We start from the raw sequence: 16,864 nt of genomic DNA, 5'->3' as shown, positions 1-16,864 counted from the left end.
CTCTCTCTCTCTGCCCCTCCCCTGCTCAGGCTGTGTTTCTCTCTGTCTCAAAAATTAAAAAATTAAAAAAAAAAAAAAAAAGAGTGTGTGAATAGAAGTCAAGGTATATTCTGCCGCTCATGGAGGCCAATGAGAGCCAGACGAGATGAGACCCGAGGAGCAAGCCCAGGGCAGGCGGTGGGGCTGCCCGGGGATGGGTTTCGAGTTCTCTTTCTCCCTGGTTTCCTTCTTATCTCTCCAAATGAAAGTAGTCTTGTTATCCTGAAACCCATTTCCTCCTTCTCACCCCCCGACTGAGGCCCCTCTAACCTTGGCAGGCAGACATGGGAGATCCAGGAGACATCCAGGGAGATGGAAGGGTCAGACCTGGGGTGGCCAGAGGGGGGCAGCACCTAGGGTGGACACTGGGAGTTTCTGTTGCTGCCTGTGGACCGAGCCTCTATCCTCCAGGCGGTATCCTCCAGGCGGAAGTCTGTCTTCTATTTTTTTTTTGAATTTTTTTAATGTTTTTATTCATTTTTTTTTTGAGGCAGAGAGAGACAGAGCATGAGCAGGGGAGGGGCAGAGAGACAGGGAGACACAGAATCCGAAGCAGGTTCTGAGCTGTCAGCACAGAGCCCGACGCGGGGCTCGAACTCACAAACCGCAAGATCGTGACCTGAGTCGAAGTCAGACGCTTAACCGACTGAGCCACCCAGGCGCCCCAGGTCTGTCTTCTAGAGAGCCCCTAGAAGGAGTGCCTCGTGGAGTAGGGTGCTCTCTGCCATGTGTCACTACCGTGGACTCTTTCCTTGGTTTGGGGGGGAAGGGTGTGCGGGGCTAATTGGTGACATTTGGGAGGGCAGGAAGAATTTCCTGGCACCCACATGCCCTCCCTCTGGGATCAGAGCCCAGGCCACTGGAGGCTGGCTTGGTGAAGCACATGATCGATGAGATAGGGTATGAAAATGGCAGCTTGAGAGCCCCCCCACTCCGCCCTCCGCCCCCATTCTGGTCCCGGATCTGCAACAAACTCACACCTTGGGCAAAGCACTTGGCACGTGTGGGCTCCGTTTTCCTTTACCTGTGAAAGTGCAGGCTGGATCCCACGATCTGGGTGACCCTTTCAACCCTGACAGCGGTCAACTCCAGGGTGAAACTCAGGGTCGGGGGGCTTGATCCCCTCTCTGCCCTCCAGCTCCTCCCTAATTCCCACTCCAGCCTGAAGCCTCCTTCCCTGGGACCGACAGCTAGGACAGCCGGGGCTATTTATGGTATGGCCTGCGTGTGCTCCCCTGCCCCTCCCACTCCAGGCCTCGGCCTGGCTCAGGCCCCGTCAGCCAGTGGAATCGTCCCGAGGCCTGCTTCTTTGGCTCCCTCTCTCCCAGAAACTGGCTATGCCTGGAAGAAGGAGCTCCCCTCCCCCCTGGGGACACCGTCTGGGGAGCCGTCCTTCGGCCCCTGCCTGCCGGGTCTGGGGGTCCCGGTCCGGCCCAGCCCGGGAGCCGACTCGGCCGTCGCCTCTACTGTGCCGTGATATGGCCCTGCAGAACGCCCTGTACACGGGAGACCTGGCGAGGTTGCAGGAGCTGTTTCCCCCGCACAGCACAGCCGACCTGGTCCTGGAGCACCGCGCCGCCGAGCCTCGTTGGAGCAGTCACCAGAGGGGTGAGGGGCTGCCGGGAGTGGAGGGCTGAGGACCGGGGGCCGGGGTTAACCCCATCAGGCACAGAGACATCAAGTGCTTGAGGAAGAGGAGAAGCCCCTGGCTACTTCTCTCCTACCCAGAGGCTCGCCTAAGCCTTGGCCCAGGAGTGAAGTCATGCGGAGCCCAGAATAGCTTCTGCTGAACCGCGTGGCCGGGTCAGGCTCAGCTCGGGGACACAGAGACCCTCTCCCTCCATCTTTCCGCGTTTCCCTCCCCCTCTCCCTCTCTCTCTGCCTCTGCCCCCTCCCTCCCCCTCCTCCCCCTACAACTCTTCCCACAAGCTCATACTCTGTCCTCATGAGCTGGTCCCCAGAAGAGTGCAGGGGGCCGGGGGAACCCCCCGGTGACAGACACGCCCTCTGTGCCAGGCTGGTGGAGAGGCCCAACGGAGGGTCTGCAGAGCGTCCAGAGTCTGGCTCGGGACCCATCGTCACCCGTACGGCCTCGGGACCTGCCCTGGCCTTCTGGCAGGCAGTGCTGGCCGGGGACGCGGGCTCTGTCTCCCGCCTCCTCGCCGACTCCAGCACCGGCCTGGCTCCGGATTCCGTCTTTGACACCAGCGACCCAGAGCGATGGAGGGATTTCCGCTTCAACATCCGGGCTCTGAGTACGGGCCAGGGGCACTGGGGGGGTCTGAGCGGGAGCGGGGAGGCTGGGGACAGAGCCCTGAGCTCCCTCTTCCCAGCCTCTGCCCACCTCCTCTGCTGCTCTCTGCCTGTCTTCGGGGTCTGAGGCCCATGTCCCTCTCTCCCTAGGACTCTGGTCTCTGACGTACGAAGAGGAGCTGACCACCCCGCTGCACGTGGCAGCTAGCCGGGGCCACACGGACGTTCTGCGGCTGCTGCTGAGGCGGCGGGCAAGGCCCGACAGTGCGCCCGGGGGCCGCACCGCCCTGCACGAGGCCTGTGCCTCGGGCCACGCTGCCTGTGTCCACGTACTGCTGGTGGCAGGAGCCGACCCCAACATCCCTGACCAGGACGGCAAACTCCCCCTGCACCTCTGCCGGGGGGCTGGCACCCTCGAGTGAGTGACCCCTCGCCCCAACCCCCGTTCCACTCTTCGGGCAGGCAGAGAGGTGACCTCGGGGAGGATGAGCGAACATGTTGGGGGCTGGCAGGCCTGGTGAGTCGGGCTAGAGGAGACGGGGCTCAGGTGGAGAGTCGGGATGTGGTTACTCCCCAAACCGTCCTGCCAGCTGGCCCTGGAACTTCGGACCGGCCTGCACCTGGGACAGCTGCTGCTTCCCCAGGGGTGTCGGAGGGCTGTGGCGGGGACCCAGCTGCGGAGCCTTTGCTGGGGAAGTTGTCCAGATCCATTGTGGGGAGGCGGTATACTATGAAGTTTTGGTTTTTCTGAGATTATCCAACGTTCCAGGCACCGTGCTCAGTACAGCAGGAACTGAGGCCTGACCCTGCCCTCAGAGAGCTGACCGTCCAGGAGAGATCCGGATAGTCTGTAAAGGATAGCAGCCCCCAGTTGGGGCACGCATCAATCCCTGTGGGCAGGGTCTCGTCCTACCTTGGCAGGTCTGGCATTTCCCTATTGGCAGGTATACCCTCAGATACAATGGGCCTAGGGACCAAGCTCAACTAACTAAACTCACAAGAAACCGATGGACATACCCATGTGACAATGTATTATTTCGTGTGCGGAAAATTCCTTTACTGCGACCCAAATAATTGTGCCCTACGTGTAGGAAGCATTGGGGGATGAGTCCTCACTCAATTAAAACAAAAATTTTTTTAATGTTTATTTATTTTTGAGAGAGAGAGAGAGAGAGAGAGAGAGACAAAGTGTGAGTGGGGGAGGTGCAGAGAGGGAGGAAGACACAGAATCCGAAGCAGGCTCCAGGCTCCGAGCTGTCAGCACAGAGCCCGACGCGGGGCTCAAACTCACGAACCGTGAGATCATGACCTGAGCCGAAGTCGGATGCTCAACCGACTGAGCTACCCAGGCGCCCCATCACTCAATTTTTTGATGAGCACGGAATCCTGGCAATCGGAGCCTTGGCAAATCCATGAACGAACTGTACATACAATAGAGGCCCTCTCTCTACTGATTTCACATCTTGCTTCTGAATGAGGCCAAATTTTTATTCCTTTTGTGAACCTCCTTCCTGTTAATTTATCCTTCAGCAGACTCCACTGACTTACTATGGTTGAAGGTATATTCCATACCAGTGTGTTCCAATAGAAATATAATGTGAGCCACGTATGCAATTTAAAATTTTCTAGTAGCTTTATCAGAAGGATGAAATATGGGACACCTGGGTGGCTCATTCGGTAAAGTGTCTGACTCTTGATTTCGGCTCAGGTCGTGGTCTCATGGCTCGTGAGTTCGAGCCCCGCGTCAGGCTCTGCACTGACCGTGAGGAGCCTGTTTGGGATTCTCTCTGTCTCTCCCTCTGCCTCTCTCTCTCAAAATAAATAAGTAAACTTAAAAAAAAAAAAGATGAACAGTAATGCGGAGCCTGACTGGTTCAGTCAGTAGAGCTTATGACTCTTGATCTCGGGGTTGTGAGTTCGAGCCCCACATTGGGTATAGAGATTACTTAAAAATAAAATCTTAAAAAAAGAAATAGATGAAATTAAAAATTTTTAAGTGAGGTAAAATACTTCTAACATAAAATTTACCATCCTAACCATTTCTTTAAAAAAAATTTTTTTTAATGTTTATTTTTGAGAGAGAGAGGGAGACAGAGTGTGAGCAGGAGAGGGGCAGAAAGAGAGAGAGACACAGAATCCAAAGCAGGTTCCAGGCTCTGAGCTGTCAGCACAGAGCTCGATGCAGGGCTCAAACTCACGGACCGTGAGATCATGACCTGAGCTGAAGTCAGATGCTTAACTGACTGAGCCACCCAGGCGCCCCTAAATGAGCTACTTTTTTAAAAGATTTTTTTTTTAACGTTTATTTATTTTTGAGACACGGAGAGACAGAGCATGAACGGGGGGGGAAGGGTCAGAGAGAGAGGGAGACACAGAATCCAAAACAGGTTCCAGGCTCCAAGCTGTCAGCACAGAGCCCGATGCAGGGCTCAAACTCACAAGCGTGAGATCATGACCTGAGCCGAAGTCAGATGCTTAACCCACTGAGCCATCCAGGCAACCCCTGTAGATAACTGCACTTCATCCATTGATCTGCCGCTGAACGATTAGCTTGCTTTCGCATTTCGGCTGTTGTGAATAGCGCCGCTGTGAATGTGGGCATACAAATATCTGTGGAACAGCAGGAATTAATTTTAATAATATATTTTATTCAACACGTATCTCCAAAATGTTGTCACTTCAACATGTACTCGATATATATATAAAAAAAAAAAACTAACGAGATATTTTACATTCTCTTTTTTGTACCAAGTCCTCAAGCTGGGTGCGTATTTTACTAATAGCACGTCTCAATTAGGAGGCGTCATAGTACAGGGGCTCAATAGCTGTGCGTGGCTGGACAGCACAGCTCTATACAAGCCCACGTTGTTACTGCTGGTCGTGTTCTAGTCCAGCCTCTCGGAGATCACACCCAGTGATCATGGTCCTTTCCTCTCCCGAGTAAACAGAAGTATTTTTAAAATTTTCATGGAGAATTTTAAACACACAGGAACGTGGGCCGGAGAATACAACGAGCCCGCCTGATCCATCAAGACGCCCCTCCCCCCTGCTTTGCTTTGCTCGGACCGGTAGGAGCGCGGGGCCCTGTCTTCCTCCACACTGCCATCTCGCCCTCACCAGGTGCGCAGAACTGCTCCTGAGGTTTGGGGCGAAAGTGGATGGCCGGTCTGAGGAGGAGGAGGAGACCCCTTTGCATGTGGCCGCCCGGCTGGGCCACGTGGAACTGGCGGAACTCCTTCTGAGACGGGGGGCATGCCCGAATGCCCGGAATGTCGAAGGCTGGACCCCACTGCTGGCTGCCTGTGACATCCGCTGCGCATCCTCCGCCGAGGCCGAGGCCACCACCGCCCGCTGCCTCCAGCTGTGCCACCTGCTGCTGTCGGCTGGAGCCGAGGCCGATGCTGCCGACCAGGACAAGCGCCGGCCCCTGCACCTGGCCTGTCGCCGTGGTCACGCGGCCGTCGTGGAGCTGCTCCTGTCCTGCGGTGTCAGTGCCAATGCCATGGACTATGGGGGACACACGCCCCTGCACTGCGCTCTACAGGGCCCAGCTGCGGCCTTGGCCCAGAGCCCAGAGCACGCAGTGCGAGCTCTGCTTAACCATGGTGCCGTCCGCGTCTGGCCTGGGGCCCTCCCCAAGGTATGGGGCTGGGGCCCGAGGGGGAGGGCCATGATGGGGAGGGGATGGGGGGACTCAGACCTGTGTTCCCACTTGCTCTAGATGCAGCCTGACACATCTGAGCACGTGACTCAGTTCATCATCTTTCATTCATCAAGCAAGCAAAGCCCAGTAGGGGGCAAAGACAAGGACGCAGACCAGCAGGAGGGGTGTATGTGTGTGTGTCATGCGTGTGTGCGTGTGCGTGCACACACACACGTGCTCACACATGCGTATACACGTGCGTGTGCATAAATGTGTATGCATGCATGTGTGCATGCACACGTGTGTGATGGAGGTGGATTGGGGGCAGGGGGCCAGATTGTCATGCATCTGAAAAGACGGGAACCAGGACTGATGTGGGCTTCAGGGAGTCCTTTCTTCATCCGGGGGGGCAAGCCAATGAAAGAATCGTGCAGGCCGCTCTGCCTGGCCGTGGGATCCGTTCAGTGAGACATTCTGTGCCCAGGAGAGGCTTCCCCAGAGCAGAGCGATGAGCCTGGGTCGTGAGGTTCAAAGCCTCCTGACCTTTTGCAGACAGACATGGTCCCTGTTTTTGAGAGCTTAGCAGGACATGCATCGCCCAGACCAGCAGCTGCTATCCTGGCACGGGAGGAAAAGCCTTTCACTGCCAATTTCCTGTCTGTATCTTATCTTATTAACATAAAATGTTCCCATAGTGGGTTCAACTTGAAGATCTGTGCTACCGATGTCCTGGCAGGGGGCCCTGTCCCATGCCGTGTCGTGTCTGGAGGGGGCTGTGTAATGTCACAGAGGGTGCTGGGCCTGGGGCAGGGACTGCCCCCCCCCACTTCTGAAGAGCCCAGTCAGAATGGATACAGAGTAGCAGGCTGGGAGCAGGTCCCCTGCCCCATCTCTGGGCTTGAACTGTCCAGCCCTGCCTGGTCCTGGACATTCCTCTGCTGGCCCTGCCTTTCCCCTTCACTCACAAACCTAGAAGCGTCTGTCTAGATTCCTAAGCAAGACCAAATAATTAAACAGCCCGAGAGTTCGGCAGATTGGTCTCCCCTTTGGGAAAATACAAGAAAATCAACAATTAACACTAATTAATCTCCTATTAACACCAGATAATTAGGAGACAAGCAATTCCCTGTAATCTGACGGTGGCTCTGACAGCTAACGATTTCCCCTTCAGGGAGGGGTTGGAAGAAGGACGCAGAGCAGCAAACAGATTTCCTGGGACCCCAGTGCTCCTGCCTCTTCGCCCTGCTCTGCCCTGCCTTAAGGACCAAGGGGGCGGGCACAACCAAGTGCCCCATTCCTCCCCTCCTCTGGGCGCCTCGCCCCAGGTGATCAAAAAGTTCAGGAAGGAGTCTGCCTCCATCTCCTATGATCTTCAGTGGCCCCACGCTTGCCAGAGGTCCCTGTCTCCCCGAAAGAAGTCATCTGTGATCACTGCCAGGCCCAGCCAGCTCTCCAGGAGCCACTGAGTGCTCAGGAGACCTGGCATCCATGCTTGTTCCTGTGACTATAGGGAAGTCACTGGAACTCTTTGAACGCGTGTTCCTTGCATGTAATACAGTGTCCTACCCACCAGTGATAAAAAGCTATAGGTATAGGAGACTCGCGGATTAACAGGAGTGAGCATAGCCCTAACCACCACCAGACACTTTCTAAAGTGTGTTGCCTGCTACATGGGTTCCTCCCGACAGTTTTCCCAACAAACTCTGAAGTAGGTGGTGACTAAGAATGCAGGCTCTGGAGCCTTACGTACTACCTGTGTGACCCTCGGCAAGTTGCTTCATCTCTCTGGGCCTCAGTTTCCTCATCTGTAAAACAAGGACAGAAGAACGTGCCTGCTTCTTAGGCTCAGTATGAGAACTGAGTTTCATCCATATAAAGCCCTTAAAAAAATTTTTTTTTACATTTTATTTATTTTTGAGAGGCAGAGCGTGAGTGGGGGAGGGGCAGAGAGAGAAGGAGACACGGAATCTGAAGCAGGCTCCAGGCTCTGAACTGTCAGCACAGAGCCCTACGTGGCTTGAACCCACGAGCGTGAGATCATGACCTGAACCGAAGTCGGACACTCAACCGACTGACCCACCCAGGCGCTCCCATATAAAGCCCTTTAGACAGTTGGGGCACCCGGGTGGCTCAGTTGGTTAAGTGTCTGACGCCTGATTGCAGCTCAGGTCATGATCTCACGGTTCAGGAGTTCGAGCCCCAATAAGTTGGGCTCTGTGTTGACAGCATGGAGCCTGCTTGGGATTCTCTCTCTCTCTCAAAATAAATAAGCTTAAAAAAAAAAAGCCCTTTAGACAGGGCCTAACCTAGAGTCGGTGCTCAACACCTGTTAGCTCATGCTGTTCTAAGTTAAATAATGTGTGAAAAGCTCTAGAAAGCTGCTGGGCATCATCCCAATATAGGGAGAGAGATTCAGGCGGAACGGCCGCAGGAGGCTTCCTGGAAGGGATGGGACTTGGAGTGGGTAGGGCTTGGAAATGCAGGAGGAGGGCCCAGGCATTCCAGGCAGCGCAGGGACAGGACCCAGCGTGGGCTGGGAGGCCCCGCCTGAACAGCAGACAGGAGTAGCAGGTAAGAGCAGGAGAGCCAGATGTGACCAGACTGTTCTTTCCTAGATCTAAGGAGGAGGAGGTCAGAGACCTGCTCTGGGCAGATGGGATGGGGCTCCAGAGAGCACTGCCAAGATGCAGGGCGAGAAGCAGAGGGCTTCAGGTGTGTGCGGTGCTTTCTCGGGGGCCCTGCTCCCGCCACCCAGCAGCACTAGGCACATGTCGCATTCCCAGCCTGCCAGGCAGAAGGGTTTTAAAGCCCCCGATGTTCCATGTAAGTGTGTGGGGGGAGACGGGTATTATGCACAGGAACGCCGCCAGAGAGATAGCACTTAGCTGTTCTCAGATTTTACAAAGGGTTTGCGGCCACTGCCTATAGCTTGAGATACGGCAGAAGACACGGAATGAATGAAACAAATGTTTCCAGATAGTCCGGGCAGACCCCGGTGAGTATGATGGTGTGTGCATGTGTGTGTGTGTGTGTGTGTGTGTGTGTGTGTGTGCGCGCGTGCGCTCAGGCCGAGTGCGGCTGTCTTTCTTTCCTTGTGGGCAGTCTCTGGCATGGGCTGCTCTCCCAGCATGGCTCACTCTTCACCCAATCAGGTCACCTCCTCAGAGAGGCTTTTCTCGACCACCCATCTAGGACAGCACTCTCCCAACCACACTCAGTCGCCACGCCTACTTATTTTTCATGGTGGCGGCTTAGCTGTAAGTGGTTATTTATGTGGTTATTGTTTTTTCCCACGGAAATAGGAGTTCCCAGCTGACAAGGACCTGTCCGTCATCCTGATGGCTGGGGCCCCAGTGCTCGGCCCATAGTGGCCCTCCGTAAATATTTACTAAACGAGGAAATGAAAGAACAAATCTCGATCCAACTGGACTCCACCACCGCTCCTTCATCAGGCCTCTCCTGGCCTTGTCCCTTCTCTCTGAAGTCCCTCCCTAATGACCTCATTTTAACTTGATCACAACTGCAAAGATCCTATTTCTAAATAGGGGATTTCTAATGGAGATTAGGACTTCAACGTGTTGGAGGGGGATGGGGAGACACAACTCAACCCATGGCAGCTGTCCTATTGGGACACCAAGGGATGTCTGGTCATCCCGTGCAGCCTGGCTGGGGAGCCTACAGTGTGTGGTAACCCCAGGAGCACTGATGTGTCTCTGCCTCCTCCAGGTGCTGGAACGCTGGTGCACGTCTCCGAGGACCATCGAGGTCCTGATGAACACCTACAGCATCACGCAGCTTCCTGAGGAGGCCATGGCCCTGGTGCCTCCTGAAACTCTGCAGGTCAGATTCCAGGACCCTGAAAACACGCAGTCACTCAGCCCGGCCCCAAGAGACTCCCACCTCCTACAGGGAAGCTCTGTCGGTTCCCCCACCCTGCCCCTCAGAAACTACCAGAGACCTGCTCACATCCCAGAAGAAGAAAACCCACAGAGAGAACACCCAAAACACTTCTTCTTATAGGCTCCCGTAGACACCCGTTGGCCCCCAGCTTCCCCGCTTTAGGAGAAGTGGGTGCCATTTGTCCAAGGCTGCCTCGCTGAGCCCCTCCTTCTGTCCCCAGAAGCACCACCGTTTCTACTCGTCCCTTTTCGCCTTGGTGAGACAGCCCAGATCCCTGCAGCACCTGAGCCGCTGTGCCCTCCGTGCCCACCTGGCAGCCTGCCTGCCCCACGCCCTCCCCCGCCTTCCCCTGCCACCCCGCCTGCTCCGCTACGTGCAGCTGGATTTTGAGGACGTACTCTACTAGGTGAGTCCTGGGGTCTCTGGGCAGTCCCAGCCATTTAGAAGGACGGGTAGGAGGCAAGAGAAGAGTTGGGGGCAGGGCCTTGGCCAGAACCGGCCAGCCCCCTGGACCGTGTGACCTCTCTGAGTCCACGCCTCTCCTTGCAGGTGTCCACTGCCTTTTGGGAGACCTGGAAGCCGGTGCCCCAGTCCCCAGGGGGCTCAGGTCTGCCTCTCATAGCACCCCAAGCCTGGGACGGAGTTCAGCTGGTTCAGGCCGAGGTGGCCCTGTGGATGCTGTCATTCCCACCAGGGAGAGAGGCACACAGACCATGCGGCCAGGGGATGTCTGATGGAGAGAGAGCTGGGACTCATGGCAAGTGATACACTCCTCTTGGTGGTCTCCCGAGGCATCCCTCCAGCCCGGCCAGACCCTGTATGAGCATTAAAAATCTGCAGGCCTGTGCTGTCGGGTGCTGTCTCCTGCAGGCCTTCCTCCCAGCTGGTCACTCAGGGGCTCAGGATGGGCAGGCTTGTGGGGCCGCCCTGGATCTGCCCCATGGCGCCAGCTGTGTTATCTTCCCCCTTTCGAATCTACCAGCTGCTGAGCAGTCTCAGGCAGACTGGCCCCTCTGGTTCACGATGTGGCACAAGGGCCACCAGGCGAGATAGCGTCAGAGGGTGGGTGAGCTAACAACCTTGGGTCGGGAGGGAGGACGGCAAAGGGAGCCTTGGGGCAAGGAGGTGAGGCGGCGAGCAGGAAGGCCAGCGAGAAGGTGGGTGCAGGTGTCGGCCATCAAAGAGGGTAACCGTGGTTCAGGTGAGAGTGAAAGATTCGGGTTTGGAAAAAGCAAACAACTCTACCTACTGCCTGCCCTGTGGGTCAAGGAGAACGGGACGCACACGTGGCGCCCGCCCGTCTCTATCTGCTCCTTCCTTCGCGTTAGCTTCGCGGCAGCGGGCGCTGAGAGTCACACGTCCTGGGTTCTAGACTCAACTCTTGCATTAAGTTGTGGATCTTAAGTCTCTTCCCCTCTCTGGGCTCAAGTTGCCGCATCTGCGCAACAAGAGAGGAGAGAGCCCCTGAAGGCCTTTGCAGGGCCAGGGTTTTAAGAACCCACAGCTAGTACCCAAGCGCAGGTAGGAAGAGAGAGTCGCCCCGCCAGCGGCCAATCAAATGCACCGTGATCCGTGACGTCAAGGGTCGCCGGACAGGTTTCCCAGGGCCCCAGAGGGCGCAGGCGCCGGCGTTCACGCTTTTTCCCGCCAACTGCGGGCAGCAGGTTGCGGGGCGGGGCCTGGAGGACGCAGGCGGTGGGGGCGGGGCCGGGAGGGCGCGAGGCCGGAGAGGGCGTCGAGAGAGAAGCCGAGAGAGAAGCCCAGGAGGGTCGGCGCCGAGGTGAGTGGGCCCGGGTTCCCGCTTGGAAGGAAGTTTGGCCTTCCAGAGGCGGGGCGCGACGGGGTGGGGGGGGGGGGACGGGCCCGCCTGACGGGAGGGTCCGCGGCCGGGCCTCTCGGCTGAGGAGCCCCGCCCCCCCCCCCAGGGTCCTGAGGGCTCCGGCCCCACCGCAGAGGGGGAAGTTGCGCGCGTGCCGGGTCGGGAAGCAATTCCCGCGAGGCTTGGGCGTGTGCGAGCTCGGCTCACTGGGTGCGGGTGCCCCGGGAGCGGGGTGGGAGGGGAGGGGTGCGGGGGTGCCCATTCGTCCGTCCAACCAGGGTTCAGGGCCTCGCACACGGGCGGGGGTGGGGGCTGGCTCCTAGTCCCTGTTGGCGTGAACTTTCTAGTGAGGAGGGAACAGTGTCAGGGGGATAAGCCCAACGCTGATTGGCAGAGAGTGCTGTTGGAGACTGGGTGACATTTAACCTGAGGCCTGCGTGACCAGGAGGAGCCAGCCATGGGAATGGAGTGGGAAGAGACGGGGGGGGGGGGGGGGAGGGCGTGGGGGCGGGTGGCATGAACCGATTTAGGTTTGGAAAGCTCTCTCTGGCTGCTGAATGGCTTTGGGGAGAGGCGGGGGAGGATCAAAGGCCAGCAGGAGGCCACTGCTGAGGTCCAGAGTCGTCCCCAGAGATGGGGAAGCAGTAGGCGACACTTGGGACCCTTCTTGGAAGACTCCGAGGAGACCTACTGATGGACTGGACGTGGCGGGGGGGGGGGGGAACGTAACCCAGGGTGCCTGTCAGTGTTTGGGCTGAACAACTGGGCGGAGGGTGGTGCTGATCGTTGCTAAGGTGGGGAGGGTGAGAAGCGGGCAAGGGGTGGAGGAATCGGCTGATCTCTCTGGGAGCTAGAAGTGGGAGCTGCCCATTACACGTCTCAAAGAGGCTGTGTTACAAGGTCCTTTGGATCTACAAGTCTGGAGACCAGGGGCAAGGTCAGGTCTGGGGATATAAATGGGATTGTTGGCATGTGGCAGGTGTTCAGTGCTCTAGGGGAATCCCGACTCCCAAGGGGATGGCTTTCCTGAGCGTTGTTTATGCGTTTTGATGGAAATTTTATTTAAGACCACCCGCGTCATTCGCTTTGTGCTTCCCGGAGTCCCAGGTCTTAGTCACTCATGTACAGCTGTGAAGGAGACCACTTCCTGCCCGCAGTGACTTTTCCATCTAGCCTGAAAAGCAAGCGTGTGAATGACTAGTTCAAGTACAAGGGACCATGCAGTGCATGCAAAAGGCACGTGGGAGCAAGAGCTGGGGGCTTGAGGAAGGTGAGCAGTAAAGGGCAGGCGCTTGGGAAGGCTTGACAGGAAAGTGGTAAGAAGGGGGAAGGATTTCCGGCCGTGTCTGAGCGTGCACGCTCCTCTGCAGGATGCCTTTTTAAGGAGGGCGGGGGTAAGGGGAGAAAGGTGATGCGGAGTGGCCAATGTGAGGGGCTGTTGCCCAACCCCACGCGTTCTCCCACTAGCAGGCAGTGTTAGGAAGGTCCTTTCTGGGGTTAGACATCCACAGCCGCTCTTGCAAGCCGGGGAGCTTCCTCCCCAGCCTCCTGGCTGCGGGTCCCGCGGGCTCAGAACCTCTCCCCGGTAATTGCTTTCCGTAATGTGTTTGCTCCAAACCAATTTCACGCCTCCGTGAGGACTCCGCCCTGCACTGGAGGCGCGGACCTCCCTCCAACACCCCCCCCCCCCCGGCCACGAACCTACCCACGTGCAACGCGTGCGCACACACAGACGGCACGCATCTTACACAACACACAGGGGTCGAGTAACTGGACACAAAAAATGTACCTGAACCTACACGCGTGCATACTAGACTTGAAGATTCTTGGGTACAGTCCCCGCCCCGCCCAACCAGTGTCCTCACGGTTGAAATACCCCGCAGCAGCGCCCAGCGCGCTCGCCCTAGGAAGGCTCACCTGGCTGGGTTCCTTTGCCCTCGCACGGCTCCTAGACCAACGCCAGGGGGCGCTGCAGTACTCCGCACTTCTCTCGCGGTGACGCAGCTGCGCGCTGCCGCCACCAGAGGGCATCCGCGGGCAGGGCCCGACGCTGCCCATCGCGAGTGGACTCTCCCGCCAATAAGTGACGTGGAGGTACAGATACGTCGGCTTTGACTTCAGAATACTTCGTTCTTAGCGCCCTACGTGCTGGCTTCCAGACCATGAAAGGCGGGGGGAGGGCAGATGTGAGGTCCGATACAGGCACGAAAGCAGAGAGGGTAGATTCAAAATAGCATTCTTCTGTATGAGCCTTTACCCAACAGGTGGAATATAGTGAGAGGGGGACAAGTTCGAGCATGTGGACGATTAAAGAAGCAGAATGCTATTTGAGACAGTGAGAAAAGTGCTTGCCCACAATGGGCCTGTTCAGGGATTCAGTAAGAGAAGCACAGAGTTTTCCTTTGGTAAAGAAAGGAGCCAGCTCTATTCAGATTTGAGAGTGACGGCTTCTTCCCGGGGACTGATAGCAAAGTAAAGGAGAGCCCCTGGCCTGGGGGCTTCTATCCTTGCCCACTCTGCTCTTCGTTGTCCATTTAGTACAGGAAGGAAAGGTATTTTGAAAGGGATTTCTTCATGTCTGACCCTTGCATGGGCTTGTTGGCAGAGTAGAAATTAATCACTTCCTCTCACAGATGGAGTTAAGTCAGAAGGGCCAAGGTTACGTGGCTCAGTGAGGGGTCAGAACAGGACCTTCACTCCAGGTCTTATTGCTGGTCGGAGGGAGAGGTGTCGATATATACCCATTTCAGCTTTTGGAATCTTGTACTATGCAATTTTATTACCTATGTAAAAAAAAAATGGAGTGCCATTCCTTTTAAAAATGTCTCTTCCTTTGTGCTTCATTCGCTGGTGGTGTTACTGCTCATTCAGCTTTAATTTCAGAGCTTGTAAGCCAAAGTCTCCTCAATAATTTATCAAGGCAGTGAGCCTCTGTTGTGTGTCCGACACTGTGCAGCCATCAAGCCAAGTACTGACCTCTCATCTTCAAAGCACAATACACTTTTGAAACCTGGTCTTCCATATTGGTACCGTGAGGCGCGTGGTCACTTCAACAAAGGGTTCCGAAGAGTATCTTTAGAGGGATGTACAAAGATCATCCTAGTACGCTAGTAGTGAGGTAGGGCTTGCAGACCTAGGGTGAGGCACCTCTTCTTTCTCCGTGGCGACATCTTCCCACTAGGCTTGTCTCTCAGAGGTTTCATGAGTTTAATGTAGAGCCCGAGATAGATCAGGACCGCGTGGAAACCACACTCTTCTCCCTTTTCCACTCTGACGAGTTGTCAATCAAGCGTAACCAAAGAAAGCTCCCTTCTTGGTTGCCCCCCCCTTTCCTGTCCCACTCTGGTGACGGTGTCTTTCAGGGTACTGTTTTTTAATACCTCGGTCTGACATCAGTGGTGTTCACTAGGTCACCACGACACTCCTGATTTGAACAAGCGTCACTGAGATCCAGAGTTCTCCCCTTGCCTGCTCTGCCTTGGCTCAGAAACGCTTACCTGAGCCAAGTAACTTCCCCTATCTAGACTGCATCTTCCTAAACTGGCCTGGCTTTGCTATTAATTTTAACTAGCTTGACTCTCCCTGCCCCCCCCCCGCCCCCAACAGTTTCCCAGTGACCAGGTGACCCTCATTTTAGCGAGGTAGGCTTGCTCTGTATCCTGAAGCTCGGGTCACTCTTCTGTTGACTTGCCTGTCTTAAGTCTTTCTTGCCCATTGACCTGAGGCTCCTATCAAGCAAAAATGCCCATGACTTTTGCCTCTAGATTGACAACTACGCTGCCGGGAATTGGGGGTGGGGGCGGCAAAAGACGCTACCATTTCTGTGTCTGAGAATGGGGGAGGTGAGTAGAGTCATCTGCAATTAGCGAATAATTAGCGCTGCTGACCCTTGGGGCTCATCAGCGCTCCTGGGGCCAGCCCCCAGCAATCAGCTAGGGCAGGTCGAGAGTGTCAGGCCCAGGAATGAATAGGGCTCATCAGCGGTGCTGGAGCCAGGGAGCCAATCAGGGAAATTAATAGCAGGAGAGAGGGAGAGAGAGAGGGAGGGAGGGAGACAGAGATAGACGGACAGACAGACAAGAGATACAGATAGAGGTGAGAAATGAGAAAAAATAGAATAACAACTGGGATAGGGAATGAGAAATAGGAATAATCAGGCAGGAATAGGGATAGAAAGGAAGGCAGGAAAGGGAAGAGTGGGAGGAAGGAAGAGCACGTAAGGGAAGGGGGAGAGGTGAGAGGAATGGTAAGTACTTGGCATAGTGTGGGCACTCGAGGAAATTACCTCCAGAGACTACAGTGAGGAACTGAGGTAGTCCGCCACGGAGGAGGGAGCGAGGACGAAGGGGAAGAGCCCCTGTCGAGAGAACAGAGACCCGGGGAGAGGGGAACGGGGCTGGGAAGAAAGTACCGAGGGGGAAAGGGGCCCCTACACGAGGACCCTGAGCTGCGGCGCCCGGCGGCAGAGCGCGCCCCCTGCCGTCCCCGCCTCGCCGCCCGAGGGGGCGCCGCGGTCCAGTCCCGCCCGCGTCGCAGGGGCTTGCTCTTGGGGCGGCCCGGGAGGCACTCCGGGGACTGGCCCAGGGTCCTGCGGCGGGCGGCGGCCGGGGCCTGGGGCTTTGTGGTCCGGCCCCGCCGCCCTCCCGCCCCTCGCGGTGTGCCCTCCTTGCCGGGCGTCCCTCACCGCGTCCACGCCCAGCCCCGGCGGGCTGAGTGGGGGTGGGGGGGGCGGGCTGGGTGGAGGGAGGGGCACCGACCCAGCAGCTGCCGCCGCCTTCTCGTCGGCCGCAAACTTTCACAAAGCGGCGTGTCCGGCCTCATCAATCTCCATTAATAATAGTTGGTTGGGCCGCGGGGGGCGGGCGGGGTCCCGGGCCGGCCGGCCGGGCCGCTGGGAACGGGCTCTGCGGAGGGAGCGGAGCCGGGCGCGGCGGCGGCGGGCGGAGGGAGGAAGTGAAGCGTAATTTGAGGAAGATGGATGAGTCCGGAGGGCGACACCCCCAGCCCGCCCGCTCGCCCGCCCCCTCCCTCCTTATGAGAGCGAGGGAGCGCGGCGCCGGAGCCACACTGCGCCGAGCCCGCGCCCCGCCGCCACCTCGGCCCGGGAGCCTGGGAGCGAGCCCTGCGTGTCCGCGCGGGGCGCCCGAGCCGCGGGGCGCACGGCGGCGCCCGGAGGGGAGCGCCCCGGGGCGGCCGTAGCTCCGGGCACG

At 57.2% G+C, this 16,864-nt stretch overlaps 1 protein-coding gene across 1 annotated transcript; it reads left to right on the top strand.

Moving 5' to 3' along the window:
- The first annotated feature begins 1,376 nt into the window (after positions 1 to 1,376).
- On the top strand, positions 1,377 to 10,241 carry ASB10 (ankyrin repeat and SOCS box containing 10). The gene is made up of 5 exons (XM_047094974.1): positions 1,377 to 1,647; positions 2,443 to 2,710; positions 5,413 to 5,932; positions 9,662 to 9,775; positions 10,056 to 10,241. Exons 1-5 carry the CDS (start codon positions 1,377 to 1,379, stop codon positions 10,239 to 10,241), a joined length of 1,359 nt encoding a protein of 452 aa, XP_046950930.1.
- The last annotated feature ends 6,623 nt before the right edge of the window (positions 10,242 to 16,864 follow it).

Source organism: Lynx rufus, unplaced genomic scaffold (assembly GCF_022079265.1).
Source record: "Lynx rufus isolate CCGP_SWC_20201006 ecotype Redwood Valley unplaced genomic scaffold, mLynRuf1.p SCAF_4, whole genome shotgun sequence".
Classification (NCBI taxonomy): Eukaryota; Metazoa; Chordata; class Mammalia; order Carnivora; family Felidae; genus Lynx; species Lynx rufus.
This window is presented reverse-complemented; position numbering and strand designations above follow the sequence as displayed.

Coding starts and splice junctions, on each gene's coding strand:
- ASB10 (XM_047094974.1), top strand. CDS start 1,377: ATGCCTGGAAGAAGGAGCTCCCCTCCCCCCTGGGGACACCGTCTGGGG. Junction 1,648..2,442: donor TTGGAGCAGTCACCAGAGGG/GTGAGGGGCTGC, acceptor CTCTCTCCCTAG/GACTCTGGTCTCTGACGTAC. Junction 9,776..10,055: donor TGCCTCCTGAAACTCTGCAG/GTCAGATTCCAG, acceptor TTCTGTCCCCAG/AAGCACCACCGTTTCTACTC.